The sequence below is a fragment of the Agelaius tricolor genome, unplaced genomic scaffold, assembly GCF_023055355.1.
Source record: "Agelaius tricolor isolate 1412-34295 unplaced genomic scaffold, bAgeTri1.0.p SCAF_6, whole genome shotgun sequence".
NCBI lineage: Eukaryota > Metazoa > Chordata > Aves > Passeriformes > Icteridae > Agelaius > Agelaius tricolor.
This window is the reverse complement of record NW_027269266.1, coordinates 3,218,122-3,237,273: the sequence shown is the minus strand read 5'-3', so window position 1 is coordinate 3,237,273 and position 19,152 is coordinate 3,218,122. Positions and strand designations below refer to the sequence as shown.

At 41.4% G+C, this 19,152-nt stretch overlaps 1 protein-coding gene across 5 annotated transcripts in view; it reads right to left on the bottom strand.

Moving 5' to 3' along the window:
* The window catches only part of LOC139590792 (sodium channel protein type 5 subunit alpha-like), a 218,195-nt gene that overhangs the window by 21,195 nt on the left and 177,848 nt on the right, over positions 1 to 19,152 (bottom strand). For all 5 annotated transcript variants that reach the window (XM_071428529.1, XM_071428526.1, XM_071428525.1 and 2 more), the window contains 2 exons: positions 18,821 to 18,994; positions 1,830 to 1,952 (listed from right to left, as the gene is read on the bottom strand). In XM_071428529.1, the coding sequence (XP_071284630.1) occupies positions 1,830 to 1,952; positions 18,821 to 18,994 (297 nt within the window). The remainder of the gene's footprint in view (positions 1 to 1,829; positions 1,953 to 18,820; positions 18,995 to 19,152) is intronic.

Below are 19,152 nucleotides of genomic sequence, written 5' to 3'. Positions count from 1 at the left end.
AAATCACTCTGGCAGTTAAACTCCTGCTTTTGCTAATACTGAATGCTGAAATAGTTCCATCTGTGAATGTTTAATAAAGACTTAGAGTGAGGTCATCAAATGACAGGAGTGAGAGCTTTAATTATTGTCAGTAGTGCAACCTCACTTTGAGTCTTTGCACTTTGGTTTTGTGTTATTTGGTCAATTACCTGCAAAATATTGCCTGACTGCTGGAAAGATTGTGAGCAATTCAGGTTTGGGTGCCTGGATAAACAGAGCCTTTTGAATCTTTTTGGTCCTAGTACCAACACAGAGGTGGTCTGCAACAATACTTGCCTCATCTTCATCCACAAAAATAATATGATTTAGCTAATCACAAAATCTTTGGAGCAAAGTGTTATATTGCCAAATCTGGTCATCCACAGAAGAGGAAAAGAATGGATGTGGGGTTTTCCTACACTGCTATGTGGTGATATTTCCTGGCTCATCTCAGATGTTAGGTCCTCCAGCCTTCAGTCTCTTGCTGTGAGAGCATTGCAATGAGAATAATTCATTGCTGGGAGATCAGTGCATGAAATACACATTTAGTCACTGATGATTCAGACCAAAATTTTGTCTGCAGGAAAGCTTTACCCTGAATATACATCACTGTGAAATATGAAGCATTTTCCTTGGTCTAGCAGAGAGATTTGGGGTCACTGATATAATTTGACACAGAATTTTGTCACAGGTTTGCTTTACCTTGCTATGCAATCTGCAGGGTTAGCAGTAAGAACACAGCTGTCACCACCTGCATGTCATGCATGGTGTGAGGAATTAAATAAAGTGCTTATCTAAACAATAATTGGTTCTTCTTAGCAGGTAAGCTTAAAAAATAAACAGGTATGCTGTGGGAATATAGCCATGGTGGCAAAGGAATGCAGAAAAGAAAGAGATGGATGCACAAGATGGAGCAACAAGCACAAGCTGCATGATTTTAATGTTAATCCCAACATTCTTGATTAAAACTGCAATCTGTTCAAAGGGGAAAAAAAATCATTCATTCATTTGCTTTCCCTATCTTTAGCATTTCTAATTTTTGCTTTAATTATTAGTGAAAACATCCTTAAGAACTTTCTCATCACTCTCATTTTAACACATGTCAAAACAGGGAGCAAACTTTAACTTGGCTGCTCCCCTGATACACCTTATAATGGAGAGGTAGCTGATAACCAGATGATTCTTCACCCAAAAGGCTGTTTTTTTTAAAGTGTAGTGTGACAAGTTAGGCACCAGGATTAGTTTATCACTAAATCACTAAATCTCCCCAAGGATAAAAATGTAATGATACAACCAAGACCCAGGAGGGATTTCTTTGTTGCTGTGATAAAGCACTGTCATTCATTTGCTTTGGCTGACAAAGCCATGTGCAGCAATCCTATTACACTTTGATCCACACAAAGGTGAGCATTTCTAAGTTTTGCCTTAATTATTAGTGAAAACGTCCTTAAGAACTTTCTCATCACTCTCATTTTAACACATGTCAAAACAGGGAGCAAACTTTAGCTTGGCTGCTCCCCTGATACACCTTATAATGGAGAGGTAGCTGATAACCAGATGATTCTTCACCCAAAAGGCTGTTTTTTTTAAAGTGTAGTGTGACAAGTTAGGCACCAGGATTAGTTTATCACTAAATCCACCCAAGGATAAAGATGTAATGATACAACCAAGACCCAGGAGGGGTTTCTTTGTTGCCGTGATAAAGCACCGTCATTCATTTGCTTTGGCTGACAAAGCCACGTGCAGCAATCCCCTGTTACCCTTTGATGCACACCAAGGTGAGCTCTGAGGGATGTTTTGTGTCCTCTTACCCTCATCCCCTCAAAGCGTGACAAGGCTCTCAGCGGCCGCAGGGCACGCAGGGTCCGCAGGGATTTGATGGGACCCATCTCAGAGTATCCAAGAGTGTTGGCAACCAGGCTGATTAAAGAGACCTGGATGGAGACAAAAAAGGGAAAATTCAACCTGTTAGAACGCTCCTGACATTTTCCTGTCGCCACATTTTTCGTCACAGAGAAAAGCAAGGCACAGTTCTTCCCAAGAATATTTCTGTTTCACATCCTCTGAACTTCAGAGAAAGGAAAAGCAATTCTTATCTTATTTGCTGTGCCTGTGTTGTGCCAAAGTAGAATGCAATATGGAGATTGTTTACCCACAGTGATGGTGTTTTGTTCCTTGGCCTATCAGGGCCAGGTGTGTGTGTGAGAGCTGGGACTGTTGGTGACAGTCACGAGATTCTGTGCAGTGTGTGCAGAGTGGAGTGCTTGGCAGGTTCAGTTTAGATGTAATATAGTGTAATATAATATAGAATAATATAGTATAATAAAGTAATTAATTAGCCTTCTGGTAAGATGGAGTCAGATGCATCATTCTCTCTCCCATGGAGGGGGTGAAAATATTCACTATAATTTCCTTCTCTTCTGGCTTTCCTCCCTGGAAAGAAACAGCTGGTTAGTGGGACAGTGGGGAAAAAAATCTTAAATGGGAGCTATTACATTGGATCCACACAGAAGATGATTCTTCACAAAGTGGAGGAGAAGAAGATCACCATAACAGACCCACCACTCTGTGCTATTTTCTGTGCACTCCCTAAGGTGTGTGTATGTTCCACTACCCAAAAATGAGTCAGATAAATGTTACATTTTAGAGCTTTTTGGAAGAAAGCACATCTAACCCTTTCCAGCAGAGAAAAAGGATTTTGGTATTTACATTTAATCACTAGTCTTCAACTAAGTGATTAGAAACAAGTCTTCTGCATTGCTGGCAGACATGATTATATCACAGACCTTAAAAGAATGATGGGCATGGCTCTTCCATTCTGCTCTTACTCACTTTTTCTGGTTTCTGGAGTCTCTAAAGGAGATGGAAATTTGGCAGGTGCTCAGTGTTGAGGTTCACACCTTTCAAAGACTATTCCTTTGAAATGAACTTCCTGAATCTGGGAGCAGCATGGAGGGGTTCCCATGCTCTTCGTGTTCTCAGAGCTTTTGTAGTGCCCTAGTTGGTCAGAAATGTGGGTGGTATCAGGCACTGGATTGGACTCTGAATTAACTGAGTGGCAGTGGAGATTATCAACATATGGAGCAATAGGGTTCTGCATGCTCAAATCAGTGTTCACAGCCTGAAATCTTACTGAGCAAAGAGTGAAAACAAACAAAGCTCTCCAACACTGTAGGTATCATGCCAATTTGCATGTTTTAAAAAAACCCAAAATAACCAAAAAAAGCCAACCAGAATCAATCACCACATTATAAAATACTATCTTTTTAGAAGGAGAAGCCTGTGTGTATTACTTATCTTCCTTTTAATTTATTTATTTTTCTTACTTACCATTCTCACAGCCCCAGTTATCACAGTATTGGATATCTCATACCAATGGGAGTGTGCAAAGCTCATCTGTGAGGAGTGGGTGCTGTTGTCATTTTCAAGATAGCAGCTAAGCCTAAAAGCAGGGATTCCTCTACATTATAAAAAATTGTTGTTAGGAAACTCCAGCACCTCCTTGAACACTGACAGCTCGGGAGGGAAACCTTCCTTTTAATTTTAGGATGGGGTGATTTTCACTCTGAAGCCCACTGCTGGCTGACCAGCCCAGCATCACCCACGAGGTCTGGGATAAATCAAGGCAAGACCTGGGCCCTAGATCCCAAGAGTGTCCCCTGTGGAGCAGCTTTTCTCCTGAATATGCATTTATTTACACACCAGTGCTGCCTGCACAGCTAAGCACTTTGTCAAAACTGGCTCAATTTGTTAAATTATTTACCTGCTGATGGCTTTATTGTGTCATGTGGGGGACTAAGGGCAGGAGGTCTCAGAGAAACGCAGCCTGAGCTGGGGTTTGTGCCAGGATCAGTCAGCCCCCCTCCTGCAGATGCCTAAGTGGCACAGAGGCTGGCTGTCACCCTGGAACTTGTCACTCATTAACAAGGTGTGACACAGACTCACCTCCTGTGTGCAGCCCCAGCAGCTGGGGCAGAACAAAGGGCTCAGTAAACACTTCTGCCTTTTGGGGCTGAGTGCCCTGGAAGGACATCACACTAGACAGGCAGACTGGGCTCAGGGTCTGATGTCCTGGGCCTCATAGACACTGAGGAAGTAAAAATCACCAGCAATCCTTGGCTTCCATCTCTGGGACAGCAGATCTGAACCTGTGACTTGAGCATGATGCCTAAATCATTTTAAAGTAAGCAATGCCACAGGTTTGACATGCTCCTTCCACCTGGAGGAGTGATGGGATTTCAATCCTGCTCACCCAAAGCTCACAGTTGAAGAAGAAAATCTGGGTTTAACTTAAAAACCACCTTCAGCTCACTAATGCACCCATTTTCTGCCTTCCCTGTTTCTCACCAGCCTGGTTTACATCCTGTACTCTGAAGCTGCATCAACACAGAGTTCAAATCCTCCTTTTATTCACTCTTCCCACTAAATAATGGTAAAGGGCTGAGGATTTGTCTAACAGCACTAAGCAAATGTGTAATTAGTATATAACTACTAATATATTAGTAATTTTAATTATATTAAACATTATATTATTAAATATTATAATTTATATTATTATGATATATTATGCAATATAATTTATATTATATATTTATATAATATATACAATATTATATAACATATATAATATTATAATTTATATTATTAAATATTATAATTACTAATATATTATTGTATATAATGTGCACCACAGTTATATACTAAAACCATTCAATTAAGTCATCTTAAAAGTCTAAAAAATAACTGGCATGTAGGAGAATACATGATAAGAGAAGCACTGTGGCACATATTTCTGTCTTTGCTGGAAACAGCCTTAACCTCACAAAACCTTGGAGTTTTCTATCCAGAAAGGCTGAAGGAATGAGAAGAACAGCTCAATGATTGTATGCTCAGAGACAGAAACAAAGATCCATACACTCACACACTAAGGGAAGCTAACTAATATATAAAATTGATCCATAAAATGAATGTAGATATTTAATTGAAAATTAATCAAATAGAGGCTACCCAACACCCTTCTTTGCTAGTGTCACCCATTATGACAAAGTCAGATCTTATCAAGGATTTCAAACTGCTGTGGTTGGAGCATCTGCACAATTCCTCCTTCATCCTGGATTTGTGTCCCATAGCTGCCCTTTCTGCAAAGGCAGAGGGTTTTTGGTTCAAATCCTGCAAGACCAGACTTGGATCTGAGTGGGTTCTCCTTTCCTTTGGAGTGGATCTGAGAGGGTTCCCATTTTCTTTTGAGAGCCACCAATGTCACCCTGAGACACATCACAGGTGGTGTTGCCCTCCTGACACAGATTTACACAGCATTAGATATCTCTGCAGAGGATTAGGTCATGAAGCTGTGTGATATTTGGCAATGATTTACAAGGCTGGAGTCAGAACAGAGTTGGAGACAACTTGTTTAAATGCTTGGATGTTGGTTTTGAAGGTATCCCTGTCAAGTTTTATTTATAGGAGAATTACCAACGCAGGGACTTGGCCATTTGGACTTGATTAAAAGTGACCCAGAAGGTTATTTTTAGGAAAAAAATCAAGCAGTTTTCAAAATTGGTGCTGACTGCCCCACATAATCACAACAAAAGGTGAAGTCAGCTATTTCTGTTATTTTTTTTTACTGTTGCAAGGCTATGCAGCCCAGAGCTGCTCCAAAGTTCTGCTTTGTGCTATGCTCAGAATCAAAAATGTGCTGGCACCCAGAAAACACCTCTAGGGTCAATGTAACCTCCAGATTCAGAATAAGTCACACACACATTTCTAATCTTCTCAGTACCTGTTTGCAAAGGGTTTTGTAGGTTTTTGTAAAAACCTACCCCTGAAGCAGCACTGTAATGTGGTAGAGACAGTGAATCCTAAGGATTCACTATTGCTTGGAGCCATTTCCCATAAAACACCCAATTTTCTGTTGACCTTGAGCTTTCACCTCAACTTCACCTTTTTCACAGCAGGTTATAGGCAAGCTGTGGAATCCCTCATCCTCCTGTGCACTTCTGAACCAAGCAGATTTATCACAGCTCCCATTTCCCTCCAGCATTTCCCCTGGAGGTCTTTCCAGAGCTTGCTAGATCTTACTAAAGCTTTCACAGCTTTCCATTTTAACTTAACCAGGGAAGAGTTTCCCTGTGTTGGGTCTAGACTGTTCCTTATCCCCTTGGCGTGCTGCTCACTTGGTGTCCATGAAGTCCCCTGCAGAATATTTGAGCTGTTACTGGAATTTTCTGCCTAACCTGAAGTCCAGTGCACAACCTGGCCAGCACTGAGGGTCCCTGAGGGGGAGACAGGTCCTCATAAATCAGAATAAATGAGACACAGGTCTCACTAACCCCATGGACTAGGATGTGATTCAATTCCTTTCCTACATTAACTCTTCCCTTCTGCATTCCCTCATCTGGATGCTGGATCATCTCAGCACAGCCAAGAGCCCAGCCTCAGCACTGTCAGACACTTCCCAAAATTTATTCCAGCCCAAAAGAGTGGAAACCCTGAAAGAGTCAGCATTTACTGCCCAGCTCAATGGCAGAGTTTGCCAGCAAAGCTCAGGCTCCTGGCAAAGCCTTGTGGATCCTACCCAAACCATTCAACTTCTTGCTATCATAGACAGGCAGAGAGGGTGGAGCTCTCTCTGATCCTGGAATTCAGGGAAGATTTTCGCCCCTGTTCCCAACTTTCTTTGCCCAGAGATAGTTTTATCTTTATCTTTACCTGGTATTTTTATCTTTTATCTGGTGATCTTTAAAGATCTGGTGATCTTTATCTTTTATCTTTATCTATCTATAAGAATATTGTGTCAATAAATACAGACCTGTATTTCTATATCCTCACATATTTCTACATTCCCACATTATTTCTATATTCCCACATATTTCTATATACCTACACACAAGTTTATCTGTATAAATTTTACAATAATTTCCATGACAGATGCCTGGGGTTGGGTGAAGGAAGAGATAAATGAGGCCCCACTGCTTTCATAGTTGCCATTTTCAGTCTCATGATCAAGGGAAAAATAAGAGCTTTTAATTCTGGTGCACTGGGCACTGGAAATACCAGCCCTGGAGGTGAACAAACCTGTGACTGGTGTTTTGAAAGCCAATCTCCTGGTATCTTTGTGCCTTTGTGGCATTAGCTGGGGTCTGGAGTGTCCCACTGTATGACATTCATATGTGTTTCCAGGCAAAATCAAGAAGAATCAATGAATTTAGAGGGCTAGAACACAGGGGAGAATCTCTGATGAAAGGTTAGCCTCACTGATAGCTGTATAAATTATATAAATAAATACATAATATAACTCTAATGAGAGTAATTTCTGAATGCCTTAATTTTGACAATCCACTTCAAAGTCTTGTATAGGAAACCGAACATTTTTTCAGTAATTTCCAATTTCTTGTCATAATTTCACTATTTTGCAGAATTTCTGTCATTCTTAAGCTAAGAAATATGACTTATGTATGTGTCCAGGTGGTACCTGGAGGAGTGTTAAATTCCCAATGTGCTCATGCTGGTCTCAGAGTCATTCACCAGTTACAGATGTGCAGCATTGTCTGACTATTTAAATTATTCACCATGAACACACAGAGATAAAATTCTACAGTAATTTTATGTACCTTCATTATCTGAGAGTGACCTAAGCAATCAGAGTTGTAAACCAATGTAAACCCAGTAAAGCCACCAGAACAGAATTTTAAGGTGGCAGAAAAACAATTACAAAGTAGGGAGTGTGGTAATGCAGCACAAGGAGGGAAAAAAACCTTTAATTAGAAGATCATAGAGGTTTTTTTCCCAAGGATTGATTGCATTTAGAGCAGCAGTGAGTTCCTCCCTACATGAACACATTTTAATATCATATTAGCAGCCTCCACAGACTCCCATCCATGGGGGGTGACAGGGAGTCAAGGGCACAGAGTTTGGGAGCAGTGCTTCACCCAGGGCTGGTGAGGTTCCTACAGCAAGGAAAAAACTGGAATAAATAAACTGCTAAAAGGCTGCTCCTCTCTCTCTTTTTTTTTTTTTTTTTTTTTTATTTTTTTATTCCTAAAAGCACATGATTTCAGATAACCTGGGAGCATCCACTGGACCAGGCTGGAAGCAGACAGACCTGAGCAGCACCATCCCAAGGCAGGCATGTTTTAATTAACCCCTGATTACCACTGAGGTGAATTAATAGCAGAGCCCTGAAAGCAAGGAATTCTGCCTAAATGACAGCAAAAATCATCCTTGGATAATCAAATAAATCCTAAAACCAAGCAGAATCTTCACTAAATGCCTGCTGCTGCACACATCTGAGACCCTGTGAGTCTCTGTCTCAGGGAGAAGGGGAGACCTCCTTCCTGGTATGGGCAACAGCATACACTTCATGCAGCCAGGGATTTCATCAAATTAACCTGCTTGCTCAAATTAGAGGGGAGGGAACAGCAGGAAAAAAAAAAATAAAAAAAGACATCTGAATGGAAGCACAGCAGCTGAGCTGAAAGCTCTGGCCACTTATTTAAATAAGCAGTTCCAGCTAATGCAGGCCCCTGGTGCTTTCAAATAGCTTTTTGTGTGCCCCAGAAACACCTGTCTCTCCCTCTCTAATTGTGTCTTTTATAAAAAATAAAAATAGAAGAAATAGTGCTTGGATTGCTGTGGGTGCCTCTTTTCAATCCAGCCTGGCCTCTCCTGTTGATAGTGGAGCCTTGGAAAATGTTAAAGATAGACTCTGAAAATGTTAGGCTTTGTGTTTTCTCAGATCACGGCACCTGCATAAGCAGTATGATAAATGATATAATTGTTAGATGTGATGATTGTTTAGTAACTAAATATAATTATTGTATAATCATAAGAAGAATCATGAGAAACTATGTTGGAAATTCAAGGGGGGCTATGCTTAGCTGAAATCTATGTATACAATAGAGCAATATAAGTTTAATAATTAACATGAAAGTTATAAAATGATAGAATATAAAAACACGATCATCTCGAATGTATGGTCGGAGTCAGGTTTGAGTTGAATACTCCTGACACCCAGAGCTCTTGATAAAAGCACCTGCATATAATCTCTTATGTGATTATGTGTTTCTGAACGCTAACACTGTCTTTTTCTGCCAAGGATAGGATCACTTAAAGACCTCTTCACTGTCCAGCATCTTTCAGAGCCAGGCCTGAAGTTAAAAGTTTCTCCCCTTGATTTGAAAAGGAACAAAATTCAGTCTTACCCCAGATACAAGCTGGAAAACCTGCAGGGAAATGGGGCTTTGCAAATAAACTGAAATACATGGAAATACTTCTTTTGGCTCCCTGAAATATGGTTGGGAAAAGGGAGCTTGTAATGAGGCTGGTATTCCTTTCAGCATCCACCCTTTCTGAGCAGATTTTTAATGTTATTTTATTTTTTAAAATATCCCTTTGTCCTTTCATTCTGACACTGCATTTTCTTCCATACAGATGCCAAACTCTATGATTGTACCTGCCAATCCAGAAATTGCACATTATGAAAGAAAGGCATAAAGTTAAAGGAAAGTCTTTAAAAATAGGACACTAGAGAGACACTAAGGTGACCTAAATTCCCATCTCTGCTCCCTGTTTCCTTGAATCACAGCCCTCATGTTCAGGTAAAGACTAAAAACTTGTTAAGGCTGCTCTGGGGTTGCTCCATGGCCTGGAGGTGAAAAATGTGTCTGGAAATGAGCTATCAAAGGGCTTCCCTCACTGCAGCAGTTCATTACTGCTCCTGGAGTGCTCTCATGTATTATAACATGATGGGCTACACGAGTGCCTAGATTAATTATAAACAAAAATTATTTCCTGGAAAGCCCAGTGCTACTTCCTATTACTCAGGTTTAAAAACTCATTTGCTTCATACACTTCTTTTTTTGTTGGTTTTTTTGGAGGTTTTTTGGGAGGGTTTTTTTTGAGTTTTTTTGTTTCTCTGGGACTTTTCCACCTTTTAAATTTTTTTTTCCCTTCATCTACTACTCAGACTAAGGCTATAAAATTCTTTTAATATTCCATGTTCTCAGCTTGTCTCCAGGTCCTCATGTCCAAGCTTTTCAAGACAATGTTTCCTTTTCAGAGGGCAGCCTTGTTGCAAACAGCATGTGCCACTCTTGTTGGGTTAAATGCTTTTAAATAAATCATTCCTGCATCCTAATTGCTTCCTGGCGGTTTCCTGAAGAACCTCTTTATGTCTTGCTGTTCTCTTAATCTGTCACCTCCCCTACACCTGCTCAGGCTTCTCTAACAAGCTCCAGTCAATTCCCAGGGCAGATGGCTGAGAATCAAGAATTAAACCTCAGCTAATTTCCGAGGGCGAGTCAACTGTGAGCTGTCATCCAGCCAGGCAGCAAACTGACTTATTGATCTGCACTTTTCTCCCCCATCACCACGTACAAATGGATTTTCAGCTCGTCTCAATTCACCTTTTTACTGCAAACAGGCACTTTTGCCACACCTTGACATCCAGTTTATTAGCACTGGGTAGGGATCACGGCATGACAGGATCTGCTGAGCCGGAAGGGATGCACAAAGATCATGGAGTCCAACTCCTGGACCTGCACAGATCACCCAAAAAGTCACACCTTGTGCCATGGAGCATTGTCTAAACTCTGTCAGGCTTGGTGCCACTTTCCCAGGCAGGCTGCTAGGGATTCCTGTGAATTTTGGGGATCACATGATGTAACTTGATCAGACAAAGCTTGGCCAAGTCCCAAGGGCTCCCTCTGCAGTGGCTGTGCAGGTGCAGGTGCCTTGAAAAGTCTGGTGTTTCTGTTATGATTTAGAGCAAAACAATTGCTTCATCAGCAACTATGTTCTGCTTCTCATCCAGATGCTGTGTGGAGACAGCCTGGATTCAGGGCAGCTGGAGAGAAAAGACTTTCTCCCCTAAAAAGAGGTCTCCAAAGCCACCTCCTGTTTCATCCCAGGGAGCTTTCCTGATGCTGAATGCTGCAGTCAGGAGTGGACTTGGTTATTATTTATTTTGTGAAGGCAGGGTTACCATGCCAGGGGTGAACACAGTGATCCTGGCAGAACATTTCCCTGGGGCTCAGCCCCATAGACTCTGCTGCATTTCCATCCCAGCTGGTGGGAGTTGAGGTGCTGAGGTGAAGGCAAGTTTCTTTCTGGACAGGATTAGAATGAACCCTACTTAGATATGACATAATGACAACAACAACAAAAGCAAACAAAAAACCCCAACAAAAGCCCCAAACCTAAAGAAAATCAAAAGCCCCAAACCAACCAAACCAACCCAGTGAGCACAACCAAAAGAGAAAAAATCTGTTTGTGTTGCCTCCTCAAGGTGCTGTTCTGGATTTGCTTGTTTCCCTAAAGCATTTATTTAACCAGATGTTCCAAATCAATATGAAAAAATAACAAATTGTTGTGGGAAACAGGAAAGCCTTGGCTTGAAAATCAGCTCAATTTGGTTGGGTTCTTGAACCTGATTGATCCTGAATTGTATTGAGTATGTCCATATTGTATTAAATCTGCCAGAATGGAGAGGGACTCTGAAGAATTGTAGGACGCCTGACTTCTGCCAGGAAGGATAATGTACAAGTAGGAGTACATACCAAAAGTAGGAATGTTAACCTTCATTTGCCTTAGCACAAACACCCCAAAGTCAGCCATACCAGGGTAGGAGGTCTGCACAAAGTCTCCACACCACCAAGGCACAGCTTTCAAGTTTCATCCCAATTCCTCTCATCTCTCCCTCACTTATAAAGAATCCCTGTCCCTCTGCAGGCTGCTTCTACCCCTTCATTTCTTCCTTTCCCCCCCCCCCTCAGGAGGAGTCTCTTGAGCTCCTGACCATCCTGGACGGTGGGAAGATGTTTTTTTGATCTGCAAGCTGGGGTTTCAAAGGTGCTGGTCATCAGGGAGAGGAACTGTGGGACAGTTCCCCATCCTCCTCTGTCCCTGGAGACTTTGTGAGACTCTGCACTGGTAAATACAGCCAATGTGTCTCTCCCAGCTCAGCTCTTCCATGCAAGGGAGAACATCCCTGTGGATGGAATTTGGCAGCTCCGCTCCCAGTGATGGAAAGGGTCAAGCAAGCTGCATGCAAGAACTCCAGGATTTTATTAATTATTTTCATTTTAAGCATAGTCTTCTAAAAAAGGACTGAAAAGTGCTCCATCTTTAAATAACTTTGAGAAACAAAAACGTTTGGTAAATCTAGCTCAGCAAGATCTGAGTGGAGATGGGTTTTTTACAGCACTTTTGAAAGTTGAAAATCTGCTTCAGTAATTGAAATCCTTCAGCATTTGCAGTAATTATTCATCTCCCAACCACTTTGCAAGGTGCAGGCAGATGGTGAACTAGGCTTACAGTGGACTTTTCTCCTCACCTCTGTTTTCCACCCCTTTTCCTGCAGCTACAGCACGTTTTGTCCTGCTGTGCCTTGTCTGAAACTCAGCTTGTGCTTCCTCCTGGCAAAGCTTGGGTTCTCCCCTTTTAGCACCCATGTGGTAACAAACATGAGGTGCAAACCAAGATAAGACCAGACATTAGGATGTTTTAGCATGTGCTGTGTTGAGATAAAGTGTGGGGTGGCAGCAGGGAGATTTACAGCCTCCACTGACCTGCTAACACACATTAGAACCACCTTTCTTCATGCAGATTTTTTTTCTTGTCACTTATCCTCAATTAGCCAATATGTACTAAAAGAGCATTTTTTTTCTCTCTCTCCTTCTTTCTTTCTTTTTCCTTTTTATTTTTCTCTTCAAAACCGAGCTCCCTGGCTTCTGGAGAGGGAATCTCACTCCTATTGGTTATCTGGGAGGTTTATGCCATCAGGGAGGCTCAGAAGAATGTGCACTGAGACAACTTCAAAAATCCTACGTGAGCATTTGCTGTGAGGAACTGGGAAAAAGCCAGTCAAAAACTCAACTCTGAAGTTATAATACCCTGCTGTACCCATGGACTTTTGACAGCTCACAGAGAGCACTAATAAGTTCTCTCTTAAGATGCTGCTTCAAGTGACAAGACATATTATCTTTAATTTGCCTCGGTTGTATTTTTCTGCTCCTCTGTGCTTTTCTGAACAGAAACTAGACAAAATTCACATGCTCTTAGGGTAATGTCCCAAGAATACAAATTGGATTTCAGTGCTGTTTGGGAACGACTCATTACAGCAGATTGTGTAATTACTGGTACAGCAAACAGAAATCACCTTGTTAATCAACAGGAAATACAGATGGAAAAAAACAATTAAAGTAATCATAAGCCATCAATATTTACTTCACACAGCAAGTTTTTAATTGTCACTTAAAGACAATCCGACACAAGGGCATAATTTAATTCAATTCAATTTTAACTAGGGAGAGAAAGACTGTTTCAAAATGTTCATCTCAAATTCAAGGATTGGCTGCTTTTTAACTTGTCTGACAGTGAAGTATTTAAAGCAGAAATCTTAGAGCAAGTGCTTTCCAGGAATTATCTTGGAAAACATAATATCTTTATTTTTGTTTAAGTGTTCAGGGAAAGTGATGGTGCATTTAATGCCTGAACATCCATGAGTAGATCTCAAACAAGCAAACAGGAAATTTGGCAGCAAACAGGAAATTTGGAGAGCTGCTCACTGGGGAATACAAATCTCCAGTTACCAACTGAGCAGCTCCAGGCAAACACCAGAAACATGCTGTGTTAGAATCACTCGCAAAAGTTATTGAGGAGAGTGAAAAATACATATAATTTCATTTCCATAAAAGCATCTACAAAATCCTGCCTAGTGGATTTGTTGAATAATTTTTTGAGATGCCTGGCCCTTCAAATCCATTGCTGAGCCATGCTTGAGCTGTTTTGCAGACAGATCCACCACCCAAAACTCTTGTGAGCCCCTCCCTCCAAGGCAGGGGAGATGGAAAAGGGGTGGAAAGAACAATCTTCATCCCTGGTGAAGAGAAACTAGTGGGGCATCAGGGCAAAAACTGAGAATTAGAGATGCTCTCCCCTCCCTGCTGCAGGACACAGTGCAAGGACCACCCATTGCTGGAGATGGTTGGAGGGGAAGGAGGCTGCCAACATCCATAACAAAGCAATTGTTTAAGAAAATAGCTTTCTCTGCATGTGAAGACTTGAAAGACAGGATAATCTTAGAAAGAATTGGTGGAGAAACCCTCATCTCTGAAATCAGAACGGGACAATCAGGCTGGGTTTTTGTAAGCCTGGATTGAGACTAATTTGGTCAATTAAACTGAGCACAAAAGCTGCAATGGAGATGATGGATTTGTGATAATGGACTTTTGTGGAGTGATGACATTAGTCCAGGTTTAAGAGGATTTCTCTGTGAATGCCACAGGCAATGAAACTTGACTGTGACTTTTTTCCTGAGCGTTCTCACTAATGAGTTGGGAGTTCCCACCTCTTTCCCATGAGCTTTCTGTGACAGCTTCTCTGGGGTTCCAGCCTCTCACCTCTGCCTCCAGTGCATGAGCAGTGAGTGAAGAAGCTGTTGACTGCAACACCTCCTGACTCTGAATGATGCTAAGCCCAGACTGATGTCTTTCCCAAACTGACCATGCAATGGAATAATCCATCCGCTGTCAGCAGAGACTGGGACATAGCTCAGAATTAATTGGCTGAAGCTCAAGCTAGATAAGCTCAAGATAATATTTATAGGTCAGAGGAAACAATTGAAAGGAACATCAAGCATGACACCAGCCTGCACAGCTGGTGGAGTCTTTCTGCTCCTTATTTCAAAGCCCAGCTCTGTCTGCTTTTGCAGGACAGGCTTGGTGGAGAGCAGTTCCCACAAACACGTTGGGTGCCACTTGTCTCCAGCCCTGGCCAAGTTCAGGCTCCTCACTTAATCTGCTTTGTTCAAAGAGGTTTTGATTGAATGGATGTTTGGAAAATATCTGTTCTTTGTGGAAATACTTGCACATGCATCCAAGGAAAGAGGATTGTGCATAAATGTCACTCCTGATGGTGATGTTGATGTCTGTCTACACTTCTATCTGTCTGCACAGATATACTGCAATCTGACTTTCCCTCATGTGGAAAGAGCTGTGGATTGAGGGCTACCTCTGCAGTTCATGAGCACAGAGAGCTGATATTTGCAGTGTAGAAGGGCATTACTTTTAGCAGTACACTTCTTTTTCACAGGGTAACTCGTATGGATGTGCATTGATGTTTGTTCAGTATGCCCAACTTCCAGCAGACATCTAAAGCATCTTCCCCAGGTGCCCTGAGCTGAAATGAGCCTGCATTTTGTGGTTTGATTAACCCTTTCTCTTTCCTCCCAGAGAAATCTGTAGCAGAGTTGTTGAGAGGGCATTATTGTGTTGCAATGTATGTGAAAGCACTCTCTGCTCCCCTAGCACACTTCTTTGAGATGCTGAGAAGCCCATTACCAGAGATCATCCTTTAGGGATTCTACATCCAGCACAAATAGCTCAGTTTGTGGATTACTCTGTATTTTGATGTTTAGGCATTGCAAAACAGAATTTTCTTTAGTAATCCACAACTGTCAGATGGAGACTGCTGTTCCACTGGCCCAAATCAGTGTCAAAGGTCTTTCACAAGGCAGGATATATAGAAAAAAAAATAAATTCAGAAGCAATATGCTTATAACCCCTCTGGGTTCAAATCCTATTTAGAAATAGTGAATACATGCAAATTTTGAGCTGGTTTTATGAATTATTCAAAACAGAAAATAGATTCAGAGTTGCATTTGTACAATGAGAAAACACAGATGAGAGATGGTTTCACATGTCCAATCAAAAATCGACCACTGCAGCTTGAATTTTGAATACTGATACCAAACCACTAATGAATAATTTGCAGATCAGGAATTTTTAAGTGAATAATTTTAAACAAATAAATTTGAGAAAATCAGACAAGTGGTTCATCTGCTTCTTTTGGAGCAGCTAATTCACCCATTCACTGCCTTCTGCAGCTCAGTTGCAGTGATTTGGTTCTCAAAGCACCAAAAAGAAAATGTAAATTGAAATAAAAAGTGTGCTGGAAAAATTATAGGATATTACTGTGCCAATTCAGAGTGGCAGGGTTAGCAATGGGGTAGGAGAAAAGCATCTGTTAAACCTGCTAAAAATATAACACCAGGTTCTCATAATCTGCACTGGGAAAACATTTTTAAGAAAAGAATAGTGCAGGGGGAAAAGATTTATTCACTGAGAACACTAAAGAGCAAGTGATGGCCTAGAGTCAATCAACAACCAAAACAACTCAAGGGTGTAGCAAATTTTGGTTGGACTGGGAGCTTGCAAAATGAACATTTAAATGTGGGTGGAACATTTAAATGTGGGTTGAGATAATAAAACATTCTGAGTCACTAAGAAGGCTCTGGGGTTTATTTTCTGGGGACAAGGGGAGTCCCAGGGCTGGTGTCCCCCCTGTTTTATGCCACAGGATGTGACAGGGGATGGTGAAGCCCCTTTCCCAGGCCATCTGTAGCTGCTTCTCCAATCTGTCTTTATAAACTCCACCATTAAAAGGCAAACATGCACCTAATTTACATTTGGACTTTGTGTTCTTGTGTGGCTCCTGTTCCAAGGGGGTTTGCACACAAAGGACAGAATTTAGCTTTGTGGTTTACTCCCTTTGGTGTAAATGTTATTCTACAGGTGTATGGCTAATTTCAAACTGCAACAGATTTCCAAGCTGCCTCAGTGAATTGATTCTGCACAGGGCTGCTCCCATCAGGAAGACCTCTGCTTATGGTTGTGCCATTATTCATCCCTCATCTGGCCCTTCCAGTCTTCAGAAGCTCACTGAACAAAAAATTCCTGGAAGCCCATCCAGTACTTTAGGTGAGTCCTATTAGTCCCATTTTGGAGATGGAGGAACAAGAAAAGAAAAGCTATGTCACCTAAATCACAGTAAGAACAGTTTTCAGAGCTGGGCCATAACTTAGGAGCAGGTAGATTCCAATTTTGTGGTTAAATAATTAAACCAGGCCTTCCTCTTCTGCTGGAGCTAATCTGAGAAAAATGAGTGCCTTTCCTTTAAAAGGTTTCTAAGCATATATGCAAAGAAGAATTTATGGCCTACAATTTATGTAAAGAATTTCCTTTTCATAAATCAATTTATTAAAGCTCTGGAGAAGTTTCCAAAGGCTCTGATCCAGCAGTGCACTTAAACATGACCATAACTTCAAACAAGCAAATTGTCCCATTGAAGTGCTCTCCTGGGCTGGGGCCAAAGAAAGTGCAGTTCTTCCCTGGAGTCAAGGTTCAGATGTAAAATGGGGAAAAATAATTTCTCTGAAGTTTAATAAATTACATAATCATGGCAAAGCTCTGCCAGCCTCCCACATTAATACCTGAAGCTAATAAGAAGTGGCCTCAGGGAGATTATTGCCTCCTCATTGATACACTGGGATGAAATGTTAGACTTCATCTGGGGGACGCGGTGTTGCTGACTTTTCCCAGATTTGGCAGATCCCACATCAATTCAAAGAGAATCTTTGAAGGAGCCAAATCTGGTACTAGCAACACTCCCAGGGCATGAGCTTCCTTTTGTTCAGACTTCTGAGGATTATCCTTAAATCAGTAGAAGTAAGCGTGGTGGTATTTCAAGGATTTGGAGTATTTTGCGATGTTTTGTAGTAGTGAAGACGCTTTGCCAAGAGGACTTTTCACACCTTCTCCTGGACTCCTGCACTGGTAAATATTTGGGAGCCAGAACTGAACATGCTGTTACACACTGCTGGCACCCTGGCCAGGAGCTCGGCCAAGGACAGCTCCTCTAATCTGCTCAAAACTGCTGTGCCCAGGTCATGTGCAGAGCAGGCTGGGGTAGCTGGACCCTGTGCTAGCTGGGAGTGTGGAATGTGGGAATCCTTAAATGTCATTTAGTGTGGCAAAAAATGGTGCAGTTAGTCCTCAAAAGTAAGCTCACCTCTCCACAGCAAAAAAGATCCTTTAAGCAAGTAATACACAGACTACAGTAAAGCTATGAAACACAAGGCAGTTAATAAATGACACAGTTATGAAAGTTTCTTTTTAGTTGTACCAAGAGGGGAGATACTTAAAATCAGAGGGTTTTGGGAAAGCTGCAAAAGGCAGGCCTCAGAAACAGCAGAGCTGCAATTAGAGCTATAAAAATTATATGAGAAGTATAAAGTAAGGACAAATAAAACAATGATCTGTGTATTTACACTTGGCTAGAATAAATCTCTAAGCTACAGAAAAGTATATCTAGCAAGATATTAAGAAGTTTGAAGCTTAATAATGGAGCTCTGTGCATTGTGTTTTAAGGCTTACAAGCAGGTATTGTACTCAAAATAAGCAAGAACTGTTTTAACCAAAGGTACCTGTGCTTATAGTGGTTGGATAAATCTACTGTCAGTGTGCTTTTGCTTTGTGTGATTGGTCAAAAAACTTTTAACATAAATTGTAACATGAAGTTCTTTGTCTGCTGCCTGGGATGTGAGCTGCTGGCATCTTCCCATTGTCATAACCATGTAATGAGGCTGATGCTGGAAAATAAACAGCGGTTCCTCAGCAATCCCATCCCATTTGTAGAATTGTACATAAACCCATGGGCAGCAACAGAATGAGATGTTAAATGCTGAAGGAAAGGGAGAATTCCTAGGATGGGAAGGGGATGGATGTGCCTCAGATTAGCAGGGTGACACATCCACGTCACCGCTGACAGCGTTCCTGTTTGCTTTGGGTTCTGGGGATGCTCAGTTACACATCCAAACCTCCTTTGGGCTCTGCCTAGGGTTGATGCTCAGAATCAGAGTGACAGCTGTCATTTCACAGATGCAAAGCTGCCAAACTTAACAGCCCTTTCCCACCCACTGCAAAACCCAACATGAGAAATGCTGTAGTTCCAAAATGATACTCACATCTACAATGAGGAAGTCCAGCCAGCACCAGGCATTGGTGAAATACTTCTTGAAGCCATAAGCCACCCACTTCAGGAGCATCTCCAGGACAAAGATGTAAGTGAATACTTTGTCAGCATATTCCAGCATGGTTTTTATGTTTTTTCGATCTTCAAGGTAAATATCTTCAAAGGCCTGGAAGTACAAAGGATTGGTTAATAACTGCTCCTGAGCCCTGTTGGAAAGCATGGGTGTTGCACTGCAGGTCTATATTTGATAAATTATCACGTACAGTCTGTGATTTCTGATGTATTTTAACATTACAATTAAAAAGAGTTTTCAGGTACAAACAG